At 44.6% G+C, this 17,170-nt stretch overlaps 1 protein-coding gene across 1 annotated transcript in view; it reads left to right on the top strand.

Moving 5' to 3' along the window:
* pik3r3b (phosphoinositide-3-kinase, regulatory subunit 3b (gamma)) overlaps positions 1 to 17,170 on the top strand; it is a 299,954-nt gene that overhangs the window by 158,682 nt on the left and 124,102 nt on the right. Inside the window, exon 7 of the mRNA XM_051707774.1 lies at positions 15,893 to 15,978. Coding sequence (XP_051563734.1) covers positions 15,893 to 15,978 — 86 coding nt within the window. The remainder of the gene's footprint in view (positions 1 to 15,892; positions 15,979 to 17,170) is intronic.

The raw sequence follows: 17,170 nt of genomic DNA, 5'->3' as shown, positions 1-17,170 counted from the left end.
AGAAGGTAGGAAGGTAAGAGTGACTCCCATTACAGACTACCCTGTTCTGCACAGGGCAGGGTGTTTCCACGGAGCTTGGGACAAGCTGATCAGAAGTGGCCAGGTTCTCCACAATATAGACAGCAGTGCTCTCTCATACAGCAGTCTCTCTCCATCTGTGAGATACGGGTGCCACCTTACTGCATTGGCTCGGGACGTTCATGACCAGGTGGTGTCAGTGGTTCTCGAGCAGGAGTGTGTAGGAATTTCGGTTAATGTAGATGTACACGGTATGGATTAAAGTGCCACATACCTCCATCATTATGTAGGGAAATTTATAATGGATTTAGCCACGTTCAACAACCATTATAAGAAAGATAAATTACAAATAATCAGATTATTTGTCTGAATAAAATTCTCCACCATTAAAATCATAATGCAACATCTTGTTGTATCCGCTTACAATTTCTATTGTAAGGAATTAGCTTTAATAAGGGAATTATGATTAATTCACTTATTGGAGTGATATTATTCTCATGGTTTATTGAAAATAATATCACACATATTTTAGGTATAGCTTTTAGGGCCAGATCTTTGAAAAAATCAAGTGACAAGATTATTTATCAAAATATACCACAGTCAAATTATCTTTGAATACAAACAAGACTTTATTGCTATTCTAAACTTAAAAACTAGTGTGAGTAATGGAACAAGTGAATTAAATGATCTGTACAGAGAATAAATATCTGTTAAGATTGTGGATAGTTGTTGTGTGTTGCATCGATGGATGATGAGGCGGAGCTTTGAAGCGAGGCCTTCCGCAAGGAAGACTCACGACTCCCGTCACGTGTGTGAACCATAGAGTAGAGAGTGAGAGGCTTCCTTGGAGCTTTACTCCGAGCCTTCTTGGACTTCTACATGGTACAGAACTTGAGGGATGCTGGGGCGAGGTTGCAAGCCACGAGGGCAAGAGCGTGGAGGATGCAGATCTGCAGAGGAAGTGATAAGCAGAGAAGAGAGCCGAAGAAGAGAGAAGACTAAAGACTTCTTCCTTTGTACCATAGTCTTGAGTGTAGACTGGCCGCACCCCAAAGAGTCTCTAAGCCAATCAGAGGTGGCTTTTCAGAGTCACATGGTCAATTTGTCTGTCCTTTTCTAAGTATATTTACAATCCTGTGTGTAAAGGATTCTTAATATTCCCGCTCAAAATCTGAACATTTTAACTATGAATTTCATAAGAAAACTATAACTGCAAAGAACCCAAAAATACTTAACACCATCATTCTGGAATTTAAGAGACAATCAATTACATACCATACACTTGTACATTCTTATTAAATTACAGTTATAATTCAGTTATAATGCATGATAAAATGTCCTACTAATTAGTTTTTTTAGTTTGAAAATGTTCAAGCATGAAGTTTTCAAGTCATGTGCTATCTGGACAAGTCTCTTTTGTTCGTTTTATTGACCAGATGTGAGCTTCAGCTAGGCTTTAGGGAGCCATTTTGTCAGTTCTTAGTTTGATGGCTCAGAGGAATTTCTGGTGCTCTAGGCCATCTTGGTGAAATTCTGTTTTAATTCTTCTTAATTTCCTTCTGCCTTCAGTCACTACAAGTGCGTAAAGGAACACGAGCTGATTTGCGGTACAATTCCCTCTCACATAGTCGATTGTCTAGACAGGTGGCCAACTCGATCAGAGACTTGAGATTCAATGCAGGTTCCCATATTGAGAGTTCGTCCAGTATCTCCTCCAAATGTCCTCCTGAGAAACTTGCCATCAGAGCCTCTTCTTTCCAGCCACTCTCTGCCGCCATGATGCGAAACTGTATGGTGTATTCGGTCACACTGCGACCTCCCTGCTGAAGTGTGAGTAGGTGCCTTGATGACTCACGGCCGCTGAGGGGATGATGGAATACCCGCTTGAACTCTTCAGTAAAGACCGGGTAGCTGGAACAACAGGAACTCCGTGCCTCCCAAACTGTGGTGGCCCAGGCCAGGGCCCTTCCGGAAAGCAATGTAATGATGTAAATGATCTTGGAACAGTCAGTGGGGAAACTGGAAGGTTGTAATTCAAATGTAAGAGAACACTGGTTAAGAAATCTTTGACAGGCCCTCAGGTCTCACGAGAAAAGTTGTGGTGGAGGTAGACATGGTCCAGTCATGGGTGCAGACATTGAAAAAGTTGGAGAGGGTGTGGCAGGAGGAGGATGAGGTGGTGGGTCAGCCGACAGCATCCGACTGAAGACCTGTCAGTAGCTCCATATGTTTGGTCATGAGATCCTCCTGTTCAGTGAGTCACTTCTCGTAGCATTGGACAAAGGACTCGAGATGAGCAAGGGTGTGGTAGAGAGCTCAGGAGTGCTGGTCCTCTCTAGGTTCATGGTGACATGGTGTTTCTGTCAGGAACTGGGCTCAAACTTGGGTCTCTGGTGTGGAAGGTGGAATTTATACCACTGAGCAGATGTTTAAACCCAGGAGGGAAGACAGACACAGCACATGAAGTAATCCAAAAGTTTTAATAAAATATAGATCCACAAAAAACAGGGGAAGGCAAAAAATGAAGGTAAATCCAATTAGTAGAATACCAAAATACAAAATCCACAAAGGTAAGAGTAAATCCAACAGGGAGAAATCCAAGATGAAAATAAATCCAAGTAATCCACTAGAGCAAAAATGAAAAAAAAATCCACAATGCAAGGTACAATCAAAGGCAAGTGATTCACTTGGGTAGAAGACAGTGAACATTCAAACACCAAGTGAAGAGACAGAGAACTGAGGCAACTTAAATATACAGTGGTAACAAGATACAGGTGAGGCACATGACACAATTAGCAAAATGGCTGGAAGAAAAAAAAGGAACAGAACAAAAGGTACACTGAGGCCATCTAATGGCCAAAACAAGAATAACAATTGTTCAAATGCTGACAGATGCTGCTATTGATATTGTGCTTTGAATTTGTTGGCCCATGTAAACATTCGCTAGATAGACATCTTAGACCGTTGCAACACCTCTCACTCTGTTTTCAGTGCTGTGTTTAAAGGGATGACTCATGTTAGAGTTGCCCAAATCAATGAACCCTTTGGAGCGACACATCAGCTTCAAACACGGCACCGTGTTGAGTTAAGTGAAGATGCTGAGCTGCTTGAGGAAATGGTGCACGCTTCGTGTTCAATCATCATCTGGCTTTCTGGTTGTCCCTTGGTCTGTTAAATGAGGGGAAGCACTGAGAACTTTGCATCTCTTAAATATTGCAATGTTGGCAATGTCTATCCTTTTGTTGTGATGTGTGTACAACTGGTAATGTTAATCATGTTGTAAGTAATGTTATAATTTCTGGACAAATAAAATAATGCATACTTTGACGGAACGTTTAACAAAAGTAAAGTTGCGTAGACTTATTTATGTTGGAACTTCATCATAATCGAAGCTCGACAATATGAGATCATGAAATACAGGTGAAAATCCAAAGCCTGCATAGAGTTTGCAAATTATTAGATCTTAATAATGTGGGTTGCTTTTGGATATATGCTACCAGGATGGTGTGCCCATTAAAACACTTCCAGCTCACATTCTCATTTTCCATATTGTGTTCCAGCAGCATGTGGTTAAACATCCCATAAAAGAAATTGTTGATTTAAAACGCAACAACTCCAAAAGCCACCTCATGGGAAGTCGGGTTGAGGAAAATCACCATAAGCAAAGACGCAGAAATCACAGGAGAGGTGGAGATTTAATTACAAATGATCTACAGGTGGTGAGACAAGTGGATGGCGAAAACCCATTATGTCATCACCTAGGTGAAAATTCTCAACACAAATAATCGAATACAAACTTGAAATGTCCAGAAGAGTAGGTTTATTGGCACTTTTGAAAAATATCTTAGAGATCTGCATGGTAAAGACATAAGAATAAAGGAACGCACACACATAATGCTCCCAGAACTGTGTGATGCACTGTCGCTCCCGGACACGAGACGTTCTTTAGAGCAGTGGTTCTAGTAGTTCAACTGGTTTTGCTCTGGGACCTAGATTTCACACTGGACATCAAGTGCAAAAGTACAAAACCTGAATTTAATGGATCCTGCATGCATGGGTCACATTTTCTTTTAACCTGCATAGTTTTGTTTATGGTTTTCAAGTATAAATGTGACATTATTTTTGTTGTTGATGTCAAAAACAAAAGTTCTCTCCCCCCTTTTAAAAGTTGATGAGCATATTTGTTTATATGAGCCCATTATATTTATTATCCAATTTATTCCCTAATATTAAACATCAGAAAATTGGCTATTACACAGGAGGAAAAATTTATTCATAATTTGTCCACCGGTCTTGGAAGTCCTAAAGCCCTTACTTGACCTTAGATATACAGTGCAATGACATATGAGCACAAGTTACTGTTACTATTGTAAAATCGTGATTTTTTTTTTTTTTTTTGTAAGGGTGATGATGAGTAATTTTAAAAGAAAAACAACAACTTTATTTTGCCGCATAACACAGTGTTGCTCCGTCCCACCTCACTGCTGTTTATAATGTCAGGGCTGCCTGTTTGAGAGGTTTGACTTACTCCAAAGCGATTTAAACTAGAAAATTCTCATTAGAATCTATTCCAGAGATACAGTACATTAGAGCAGATCATTGGCGCGAGTTGTTCATACATTCACGTGAAAAACAAGCTTTCATGGCATTGCGAATATATAGCGTTGCAGAGAAGCCTTTTACGTGTATTAGATTATCATTAAATTGGCCTCGGCAGTCCTAAATTTCATGTGGGCAGCCGGTAAAAAGGTTTCAATGGGGGCCTTCCCTGCTGTCTGCGACCCAGTCCGAATAAACCTGCAATCCAGTTGAGGAACACTTTAGAGTGTTTTTTCTGCATGCTCTAAACAGCGAGGATTTAGTAATACAGGAGTTACAGTGGCGAAGTGGCGATTTTGTTATTTTAAACACAAAGAAAGGAAAAGCATTAAAAAGTGTTATCATGCCCTTTGACAAATATAGTGACAATGTCAGGCAATTGGCACTATTTTTGTCAATAAGGAGTGTTAACAATAATAATAATAAAAACATAATGCATGCATTATGAAATCACTGTTTAAAAATGTTTGATTCTCATTTGCATAAAATGGACATCATAAATGAAATAAGAATTACATGGGATAATTTCTCATCAGATACCAATAAATAACTTCCAATAATAACTTCATTTCATCTGAACACAGAATTTAAGTTAAGACATATTTGTTTTTTGTTTTTTATTATTATTATTATTTCCTTTTTGTTTTTTGATAGTATACTTGGCAAATTGAAAGGAATTGCCATTTTATGCGAGTTATATTGGTTTTATCCAAGTGGCAAGGCTCTGGAAGTTCATATAAGGTCCAGCTGCCAGCTCAGGAACATTGCACAAAGGGCTGAATGAAATCAGTCATAGGCGGAGCATGTGTAAGGCTGGGCGAGGCTTAGCCTTCCCCTGGCCAATAAACTGTCTCAGTTCCCCCACCTCATATAGCCTACAAACTTTAATTACTAGCGGGAAGGGAAAGCTGACTCTAGATCGGTGGCCGTGGCCAAAATCCTAATAAAAAGAGTCACTGTGTTTGTTGTCTTTATTTCTGAAAGAATTTAACAATTTAAAACAAATATAAAATAACGTAGTGCAATTCTTGCATTAATACATATTTATTAGATTATAGTTGCATTGAAAGGAGTGTATCCGCATTTGTAACATTCCATTCCTTACATCCATTCACATTTAAATTGATAGCCTAAGCATCCAATCAAACTCAAAACGATCCAGCATGAAGATGACAGAAAATATTTTCATCATCATTCCTTGAGCTTTTGAAGAAGACTCTCTTCACTGGATTGTACTGTAATTTCCAAAACTTTAAATCAACTGCATGACATAAGCCTATATATACTGTAGGTGCGGGACCACTTTTAATGGCGTATGCATGTCCAAACGGTTCTGTTTTTATTCATTTATTTACATTTTTCTGCGTTAGCAAAGAGTGCTTACTACATAGTATTTGTTTTGCAGTTATGCCAATAAAAGAAATTGTGCATTTTTGCTTGCTGTACCCTAATATTGAGTCGCTAAAATAATTATTAATACCAGTAGCCTACTGGCATCTGTGTAAACAACAATAATAACAATTTATTCATCTGTAAGTTTAGTAGTAGATTGCATTTAATAAAATATTTTTTTCTTGAATGCAGGGGTTAAATTGAGATTTCGGAGGTGGGGAACCTTAAAATCGTGTGATTGCGTTTATAACATTCATTCAATAAAAAAATTAAAAAATATGGGTGTCTAAATATGTATATTTATAGGCCTGTATGGTATTTCATAGAATATATAACCCATTTTATAAAAATCAGATGACAGCTGGAACAAGTTTATCTTCTTTGTCATTAAGGCGTCATCTTGCCTTTGAACATGCTAAACTATCCACTTATTTTACAATTTAAAAGTAGGCTAAATGCTCATTCTTAATAGATATACAGCTTTGAAATAAACTAAGCAAAATTGCTACTGCACATTGATCTCAGAAATAGGTGAGCAGTTGATTTCACGCAGTATTTAGCAGTTTCTATGAATTAGAGATTGGACCACAGCACAATAGAAGCGCAACGCGAGTCTGTATGCGGGGGCGCCTTGGTCTCGCACCGTTCTTGAGTAACTGCCTCTACTCTCATGCGGAACTGATTAGAAAGAAGCATAATGAACTTGAAAAGTTTCTGAACAAGTATACCTACTTGTGAAATGTGTCAAACAAATACGGTGTAAAAGAAATAGGATAGACCGACAAACAAGCAAAGGTGATGACCTTTGCAGGCCAATTTAAGCCCTGACTAAATGTAGCCTATGGCTCCAGATGGCAATAACTGTATTTACATGTATTATTAATTGTATTATTATTATTATTGTTATTTTTATAAGCCTATAAGCCCATTATTAGAACTCATAAAGTTTTCATAAAGCTCAGGTAGCCTATGTGTTTCATATCAACAATGAAGGAATTATTGTTCTGCCACTGTTGGACTGGGATACAAGGATGGACTACTAGCCTTTGGGGAATTCAGGATTAAACCATGCAGCGAATCCGCCGGCCGCAGCATGAGAGCAGAACAAGACAACGTCATGGTTAATTGTGTAACTTCCGTTTCCTGATGGAGGGAACGAGACGTTGTGTCGATGTAGTGACACTAGGGGTCACTCTTGGGAGCCCGAGACATCTCTGGTCTTTGATAAAAGGCCAATGAAAATTGGCGAGTGGTATTCGCATGCCACTCCCCTGGACATACGGGTATAAAAGGAGCTGGTATGTAACCACTCATTCAGGTTTTATGCTGAGGAGCTGAGACAAGGTCCGGCCATTTCAGCGGGTAGTTCAGCGTTGTGGCAGGAAGGACACAACGTCTCGTTCCCTCCATCAGGGAACAGAGGTTACGCAAGTAACCATGACATTCCCCATCTGTCACTCACTCGATGTTGTGTCAATGTAGTGACACTAGGGGTCCATATACGAAACGCCACAACTGGCTGAACTGTGTTACGTGAACTGGCGGTGTGTGACGGGCAGACCACTGTGTGCCTCGTGGCCAGCACACCAGGTCGACACGTAACCTCCCCCAACATATTTATGAGTGTCAAATGGCCCTTTGGGGACAAGTCGACTACCCAAAAGATAGAGACAGGCTAACCCAGTCGTGGCCTCTTTTCCCCTCTTTTTTTACACTCCCTAAAAAAGAAGGGGGATTATCCGACTGGGCCGCCAGGTCTAGTCGGGGGTGTCCCTCCCAAGGGGAGGATACCGCGGAGACCACACCTCGCCCAAACAGAGGGGGGGATATTTAAGTGGAAAAATACGTCACATGGTCTTGCCGACCATGTGGAGAGTCTTCAAGGTAGATCCTACCCAATGGGGGAGGAGTTACTACAAACATGGAGACTGGGGCAGAGGGGGCTCTGCCCAAGGAAGACGCAGTTTGCCAACAGGGAAATGAATTAGCGGAAGATATACATCGCATGGGGTTTGACCTTTTAGGGAACCGCCACATGCGGAGCACCTACCCCAGAACAGGGCTTTTAGTTAGCACGTGTACTGGGCCGGCAGTGAGTCTCTCTGAAAACTCGACTGCCACAGGGCTCGGAGGAAGTCAACCAGGGAACATAGTTTGTGAACACTACTGGGAATTAATGGCGCACGTCTTCAGCTCAAAAGAGGTGGAAGGCGCTATGTGCAAGCGATACACCCGGCCGGCTATCCCGGGCTTATCCACTTGTATTGCGTGCCACTACCTGGGATGAAACCGTTCCACCCAGAGGTTGTAGAACCTTGCAAAGATGTTGGGTGTTGCTCAGCCTGCTGCTCTGCAAATGTCTGTTAGAGAGGCACCTCTGGCCAGGGCCCAGGAGGCCACTACACCCCTGGTAAAATGGTCTCGTAGCCCTACCGGGGGCGGCATGTCCTGGGCGTGATATGCCATAGCTATGGCGTCAATGAGCCAGTGGGCGATCCTCTGCTTGGAGACAGCGCTTCCTTTCCACTGTACACCAAAGCAGACAAAGAGCTGCTCAGAGATCCTAAAGCTCTGCGTGCGATCCAAATAGATGCGTAAAGCACGCACCAGACACAGCAACAACAGGGCTGGGTCTGCCTCCTCCTGGGGCAGCGCTTGCAGGTTCACCAGCTGGTCCCTAAAAGGGGTCGTGGGAACCTTGGGCACATAGCCCGGTCGGGGTCTCAGGATCACTTGAGAGTAGTCCGGACCGAACTCCAGGCACGTTTCGCTGACAGAGAACTCTTGCAGGTCTCCTACCCTCTTGATGGAAGTGAGCACAGTCAGGAGGGCAGTCTTCAAGGAGAGTGCCTTAAGCTTAGCTGACTGCAAAGGCTCAAAGGGGGCTCTCTGTAGACCCTGAAGAACTACAGAGAGGTCCGATGAGGGAACGAGGCGCGGTCTGGAGGGATTCAGCCTCCTGGCGCCTCTCAGGAACCTGATGATCAGGTCGTGCTTCCCTAAGGACTTACCGTCGAGGTGTGCTCCTATGGCGGCAACGTACACCTTCAAGGTGGAAGGGGACAGCCACCCTTCCAAACTCTCCTGCAGGAAGGAAAGCACTGAGCTGACTGCGCATCTCTGGGGGTCTTCCTGTTGGGAAGAACACCACTTAGCGAACAGACGCCACTTAAAGGCATACAGGCACCTTGAAGAGGGGGCCCTAGCCTGAGTGATCGTGTCTACAACCGCGGGTGGTAGACCGCTTAGGTCTTCCATGTCCCGTCCAGGGGCCAGACATGGAGATTCCAGAGGTCTGGTCGTGGGAGCCAGATGGTGCCCTGTCCCTAAGAAGGTCCTTCCTCAGGGGAATTCTCCAGGGGGGGGGGTGCTGTCATGAGGTGCGTGAGGTCCGAGAACCACGTCTGGGTGGGTCAGTAGGGTGCTACCAGGATGACCTGCTCCTCGTCCTCCCTGACCTTGCACAGGGTCTGTGCAAGTAGGCTCACTGGGGGAAACGCATATTTGCACAGGCTAGGGGGCCAGCTGTGTGCCAGTGTGTCTATGCCAAGGGGGGCCTCGGTCAGGGCGTACCAGAGTGGACAGTGGGAGGAGTCTTGGGAGGCGAACAGGTCCACCTGTGCCTGTCCGAATTGACTCCAAATCAGCTGGACCACCTGAGGGTGGAGTCTCCACTCTCCGCTGAGGGTAACCTGCCGTGACAGCGCGTCCGCTGTAGTGTTGAGGTTGCCCGGGATGTGAGTGGCTCGCAGCGACTTGAAGTGCTGCTGACTCTAGAGGAGGATACGGCGAGCGAGTTGTGACATACAGTGAGAGTGCAGACCACCTTGGCGGTTGACATATGCTACCGTTGCCGTGTTGTCTGTCCGAACTAACACGTGCTTGCCCTGGGTCAACAGCCGAAACCTCCACAGGGCGAGCAGAATTGCCAACAACTCGAGGCAGCTGATGGGCCAATGCAGTTGCGGGCCCGTCCACAGGCCGGTGGCTGCGTGCCCATTGCAAACAGCACCCCAGCCCATTTCGGAGGCGTCTGTCATGACCACGACGCGCCTGGGGACCAGTTCTAGGAGAACACCTGCCCGTAGAAACGAGAGGTCGGTCCAAGGGCTGAAAAGATGGTGACAGACCGGCGTGATGACCACGCAATGTGTCCTGTGGCGCTGTGCCCATCTCAGGACTCGAGTCTGAAGCCAGTGCTGAAGCAGTATCATATGCATCAACCCGAGCAGGGTGGCTGCCGCTGAGGATGCCATATGCCCCAGGAGCCTCTCAAAAAGTTTCAGTGGAACTGCTGTTTTCTGTTTGAACGCCGCGCTCGTTCGTTCGTGAGGTGCGGTCAAAGAGACTGAGTCCAACTCCAAACCGAGGAAAGACATGCTCTGAACCGGGAGGAGCTTGCTCTTTTCCCAGTTGACCCGAAGCCCTAGTCGGCTGAGGTGTGAGAGCACCAAGTCCCTGTGTGCGCACAACATGTCCCGAGAGTGAGCTAGGATTAGCCAGTCGTCGAGATAGTTGAGAATGCGAATGCCCACTTCCCTTATCGGGGCAAGGGCTGCCTCTGCGACCTTCGTGAAGGCGCGAGGAGACAGGGACAGGTGGAAAGGGAGAACCTTGTCCTGATACGCCTGACCCTCGAATGCAAACTGCAGGAAGGGTCTATGTTGAGGAAAGATCGAGAAATGGAAGTACACGTCCTTAAGGTCTACCGCCGTGAACCAATCTTGATGCCGGACGCTCGCCAAAATGCGTTTTTGCATCAGCATCTTGAACGGGAGTCTGTGTAAGGCTCGGTTCAGTACTCACAGGTCCAAGATTGGCCGCAACCCACCGCCTTTTTTTGGTAAGGGCTGTAAAACCCCTTCCTCATCTCGGCCGAAGGGACAGGTTCTATCGCGCCCTTCCGTAGGAGGGTAGCGATCTCCGCGTGCAAAATAGCAGCATTTTCGTCCTTCACCAAGGTGAAATGGATACCGCTGAACCTGGGCGGGTGCCTGGCGAACTGAATCGCGTAGCCGAGTCTGCACAAGGGGGACCAAGGGGACAATGTCGTTGGACGTACCGGCAGGTGAGGCCTCGCGGCGGGGCGGAGCTCGAGGTGCCACACCATGTCATGGCTGTTTTGAGTCTAGGGACATCGAAGCACTTACCTGGCTCCTTGTGACCACCCCCGGAACAGCCTGGAATGGGGAGGAAGAGGCCTGTCCTCGTAACCCATGGAGACTGTCACATCGGGGGCGGCTGTGTGCCACAGCTGGGTGCTCAGGGTCGGGAAGACCACTGCTGGAGCGCCAATCCTGCAAGGAAAACCTGTGGACGGTAGTCGTGATGATGACCGTGCATACTGGGTATGTGACCCAGGGAAGAAGGAAACCACTCTTTTGCTGAACTGTTGGGTACCGCAGCCACTTGGGCATGCGGCAAAATCAAACAAAAAGGCAACAAAAGATTCTCCACCTGACCCTCTACCGGGGAATGGAGTGGTCTTCTTACCAGCTCCAGGTGAGTGGGTTTCTTCAACCCTGGGTCACCTGTCTCAGGGGCGCTTTGACGACCTCCGAGGGTTCTTAGCAGACAACTGTGAAACGGGTGGCATCTGCTTCCTGCAGTGGGCTCCACACCGGGGCCGGGCCGAAGGGGCGGGCTGCGGCGGAGCCAGTGCAGTCACCGCAGGGGGACACCTTTGGCAATGAGCAGACGGGGTGTGGGATCTTGAGCCGCGCCGGGGCAGGATATGCCAGATAGCCTCTGTCTGCTGCTTCACCGCTGAGAACTGGTGGGCAAAGTCCTTGACGGTGTCACCGAATAGGCCAGCCTGGGAAACAGGGGCAGCAAGGAACCATGTCTTGTCGGCCTCACCCATCTTGACCAGGTTGAGCCAAAGGTGGCGCTCCTGGACCACTAATGTGGCCATCGTTCGCCCAAGAGACCGCGCCATGACCTTCGTCGCTCAGAGAGCGAGGTTGGTCACCAAGCGCAGGTCCTGCATCAGATCTGGAGCAGAACTACCCTCGTGCAGTTCTTTTAACGCCTTGGCTTGGTGGACCTGCAGGAGAGCCATGGCGTGCAGGGCAGAGGTGGCTTGTCCAGCAGCGCTGTAGGCTTTAGCCGTCAGGGACGAAGTGAACCTACAGGGCTTGGACGGGAGCTTAGGGCGTCCTTGCCAGGTGGCGGCGCTCTGCGGGCATAGGTGCACCACGAGCGCCTTATCCACCGGGGGAATCGCCATATAGCCCCTGGCCGCCCCGCCATCGAGTGTAGTGAGGGCGGGGGAACTGAGGAATCGGGGCCTGGCAGTAAAAGGTGCCTCCCACGATTTTGTCAGCTCCTTGTGCACTTCCGGGAAGAAAGGCACTGGAGCGAGGCGTGGCTGCTTTGAGCGGCGCCGCGAGCCCAGGAACCAATCATCGAGCCGCGAGGGTTCAGGGGAGAGCGGATGCCTGGGAAAGCATGTCCGTCATCTCTGCATCAACCTGTGACTGGGCAATCGTCCCCGAGGGGGGATCTCAGCTGAGGCTTCTGCGTCTGACTGGACAAGCCCACTCTCCAATGCTGCGCCGAGAGTTCATTATCTTCACGGGCTCTGAACAAGAGGCCAGACTTGCCATGAGATGAGCCGGCGGACTCATCCGGAAACCCAACTGGGGCAGACGAGTGTGCTGGGGAATGGGAGGTCCGCAGGGGGATACCCGGCTAAGGCGATACCATTGGGGTCCCCAAATCACCCCCAGTGCTAGCCGCGCTGGCCTCAAACCCGTAGGTAGAAAGCAAGCCACGACCACAACGTTGCCATGGTCATGTTCTCGCAGTGAGAACATGAACCATCCACGAACGCTGCCTCCATGTGGGTCGCGCCCAGACACGAAAGACAGCGATCATGATCATCCGAAGTTGAGAGATAACAACCGCAACAAGGAATAACACACAATCGGAAAGACATCTTTAAAAAGACACGTCTTTAAAAAGACGTTCCGTGTGTGCTGCTCTTTTAGAGAAATATACTCTTTTAGAGAAATGAACTCTTTCAGAAAATATACTCTCTTTTTTCTGCCGAAGTGCCCAGGGGCGTTCTCTGCAGTGCACCAGTGCAGAGGAGGGAGAAGCAGCTGAAATGCGCCATCAGATCCAGCAAAGGTGAATGAACAGTAGTAATTCAGCTCAGTGAGCATGACCGTTCGGCTCCGAAGAGAAAATCTGAATGAGTGGTTGCATACCAGCTCCTTTTATACCCGTATGTCCAGGGGAGTGGCATGCAAATACCACTCGCCAATTTTCATTGGCCTTTTATCAAAGACCAGAGGTGTCTCGGGCTCCCAAGAGTGACCCCTAGAGTCACGACATCGACACAATTTCGAGTGAGTGACAGATAGGGAACCACCGGTCTCACACCCAAGCAGCATACTGCTGACCCATTTGAATTCAACACAGAATTAGCTGTTGTACACCCGTGTGATATGGAAATCTTTCAGTCTTTCTTTTGCTATCATTTTGAGGACAATGAAGTACTGACAAAATGCATCAACAAGGATTGGTGGATTTTTTTTTTTTTTTTTTTTTTTTTTTAAAGAACTGGATGCCAGATCAGATGTGATTCTTATGTATTAAAGTTTTACTGTATTGTGCATTAAAACATTCAAAGATGATTATCGGTGAAAGATTGTTGTTTTGTCAACCCATTTGTACACATGTTGGTCAATAAATATTATTAACAATAACTTTTGTGTTTCTTGTGAGTAATTTAAATAGATTTAGTTATGTGTAGTGTTAAAATATACACGAATTATAAAAAAAATATGTATAAAAATATTTAAAGCTTTTTTAGGTTCAATTCACCCAATATTTAAAAGTAAATTGCACTAACTATCTAAGTTATATTAGCTTGACTAAACCCGAACTCTAAAACAATTATTTATTTATTTTGAGATAGCTATTATAAATCGAAGTAAATGTCAGCCTTAGGCCTATGTGAAATAACATTTGTTTGGCTGAATGTGTGTTGGGTGACAGCAGCGTGAGCACAGATACTCGAGTGCACGCTAAGGGAATCTGCATTTATTTAAAGGACTAAAGAAAACAGCCTTTGATTCACAAAATGCTTTAAATCCAAACACAAAGATAAGGTGCAGTTTACCTTGGCTGTGTACAAAGCTGATGATTTAAATTCATATAAGCAACAGAAGTTTAAGTCATGCATGCATTTAATGTTTAATGATAAAGAGAAAGGTACCCTAAACACTGTATGTGCATGGTAATAACACGAGTTCACGAACGATTATTGTGTTATTTGTCGTGAGTCGGGACTCTGGAATAAAGAACGTTTATTGCCATTGATGTGTCAAACACAATCAAAGATAGCAGAGAATAAAGTGTACAGTGAGCTATGAGCCTAAATAGCACAATGCATAGATCTTCAAATGATAAAATCACATTCAAGTTGAACAAAAGTAATCTCTGTCACTGCCTGCCAGGCACAGACTGGCCATTGGGAGAACCGGGCCGTGAAATGGGGTGGCATGGGCTGTCGCGTTATGCAGAATGCGCCACAAAACGGCACAACGATATGCAGAAGGGAGTAGTGATATGCAGAAAAGGACAGCAACCCCACGCTCAACAATTTAAGGACATACATTCCATCAGTGCATACATTATTTTATTCATCCAGAAATTATAACATTACTTACAACAATATTAACATTACCAGTTGTACACACATCACAACAAAAGGACAGGCATTGCCTACGTTGCAATATTTAAGAGACGCAAATTCTCAGTGCTTCCCCTCATTTAACAGACCAAGGAACAACCAGAAAGCCAGACGATGATTGAACACGAAGCGTGCACCATTTTCTCAAGCAGCTATGCATCTTCCTTTAACTTGACATTGTGCTGTGGTTGAAGCTGTGTCGCTCAAAACAAGTTTTTGAGAGAAAAAAATATTGTAGGACATAGGCCCAGGAAGGCACAAAGACACCTAAAAAAAACACCTAGTGTTTTTTTTTTCTTTCACAGTGCGGTTCAGGGCTTCCATATTACAGAGAGAGAGAGAGAGAGAGAGAGAGAGAGAGAGAGGAACTGAGAAGGGTGTGGGTGAGAAGGAAAAGAGAATGGATTATGCCTCAAACAATCATTGTGGTTTGTCATCAGCTTCAGACACTGCCTTAGGTCACAGAACCATCACAGGACCTGCATTACAGCTGAATACATAAACAAATGAATGTTTGCCTCTAAAACTCCAATAGAGCTCTGACCATAACCAAGCAGTCACTAGTCCCCCAAGCAGATCAGTCGCTGCATCTCATGACATGACCTATGTGTATGTGAGACCTAATTAATTGTTGTGTGTTTTGTGGGTGTGTCTCACTTCTTCTTTCCTGAACTTTATATCATATATAGTCATATAGCCAACTAGAGCAGTGGTTCACAACTGGTGGTTTGCAGGTCTGTTCTGAACAGGAAAAAAATGATGGAAACTAGCCATATAATCATGCATAGTTAGGATAGCAAAATAAATATGCTTATACACTTTAAAAGGGGAGATGAAAATGCATTCAATTTATTTAGTTGTTGATGTCAAAGTCTGTGCTTCCAATTGAACTCTATGGTATTTTGCTGTATCCATCGTGCAAACTTTTTGTTTAGTTTTAGTACTGTATTGGATTTACAATTGTTGTCCAATGTAAAATTTGGGTGTTGAAGCAAAACCACTTGAGAACCATTGTACTATAGCATTAATTTGAGGTCTCATTTTCTACCTTACTTTTAGACATGATATGATAATATATACTTAATCTTAAAATATCTCTCTCTCTCTCTCTCTCTCTCTCTCTCTCTCTCTCTCTCTCTCTCTCTCTCTCTCTCTCTCTCTCTCTCTCTCTCGTTCCAGTGCGGATGTGAACCCAGAACACCATGTAAAGATCCTTGAGGCTCTTATCATGGTTGGAGGCCTAGTGGAGATACAGGCTGCCCCAGGTAGGCCATCAGAGGTTCTCCTAATTTAAGTTCAAAAGGTTTTTCTTCTCTGATCACCTTTTATTTGTGTTTTTCAGTAGTGAAATGCTTAATTGGCTTTTGTGGTAACCTTTGTGACTGTGATATTAAGCTGTAGTGTATCACCCAGTTCATTACTATGACAATTCAATGGTAGACTTCAAATCTTTAAAGATTATAAGATGATAATGGTGCTCTGTACTCTCTAAGAGACATTAGAAGTGTCTTCTTTGGTGGAGAGGCAAAATAATTGCTTCTACTTTACTGGCTCTAATCAGGCATGACAGAATTTTCTCAATGGCTCTTGTGACCTGACACTCTCAGCCATTTACAGCCATTATGTGAAATCTAGTGCTGTCAGTCGATGAAAATTTGTAATCACGATTAATCGCATATTTCTTTTTTTTTCTTTTTCTTTTTTTGTAGTTAATCACGATTAATCACATATTTTGAAAGTGCTGACATTAATATCCATCTTAGGGAAGAAAAGAAAACAAAATGTAACTATATAATGCTTTTTTAACATTTTACATACAAAGCCTTCCATAGTATAAAGAAAGAAATGCACTCAAATAGCACCAATTCAAGTAACATTAAACGTTTCCCAAAATCTAAGTGGGAGTTCGACTAATTGAAAGAACTAGTTTCCCCATTGGTTGCGTATTCATTGCAATGGGCATTAAATCTCTTAAACTCTCATCCTCTACAATATTAATCTGATGGTAGACTGTAGCTATCCGCTTTCCTACAGCAATCATGAAGCTGCGTTCATGATTTGCTTCAGAGTGCGCTTTAAACTTACCATGAAAAGCGCTTGCAGACAAAAACGTCTCATTCAGTGTTTTGGTGATAGTTAAGATTTGGTGTGCTTCTGTGGTAATTAAAATGCACATTACATTGGTTGAACAAAACTCAATTTCTATCACAAGTCACATCTGGGTTTGTTTTGTAAATCAAAAACCATCATTTTATCACTGACAGGGAAGCGCTGTCAGAGATTCTTTTATTTTCTGAGATAACAACCTCCACGGCTCTATCATAGGAGAGTATTATGACAGTATTGCCCATAGAATGTCTATGGGACCGCCGCATTATGCCATATAATGCTTAAATTGTAGACTGATAGAAGGGCTCTGGCACTGTCTGTTTGTGGCGTGTGCATCAGTGTAATGAC

This window comes from Myxocyprinus asiaticus, chromosome 9 (genome assembly GCF_019703515.2).
Source record: "Myxocyprinus asiaticus isolate MX2 ecotype Aquarium Trade chromosome 9, UBuf_Myxa_2, whole genome shotgun sequence".
Lineage (NCBI taxonomy): Eukaryota > Metazoa > Chordata > Actinopteri > Cypriniformes > Catostomidae > Myxocyprinus > Myxocyprinus asiaticus.
Note: the sequence above shows the minus strand (reverse complement) of the source record. Positions and strands in the feature narration are given on the sequence as shown.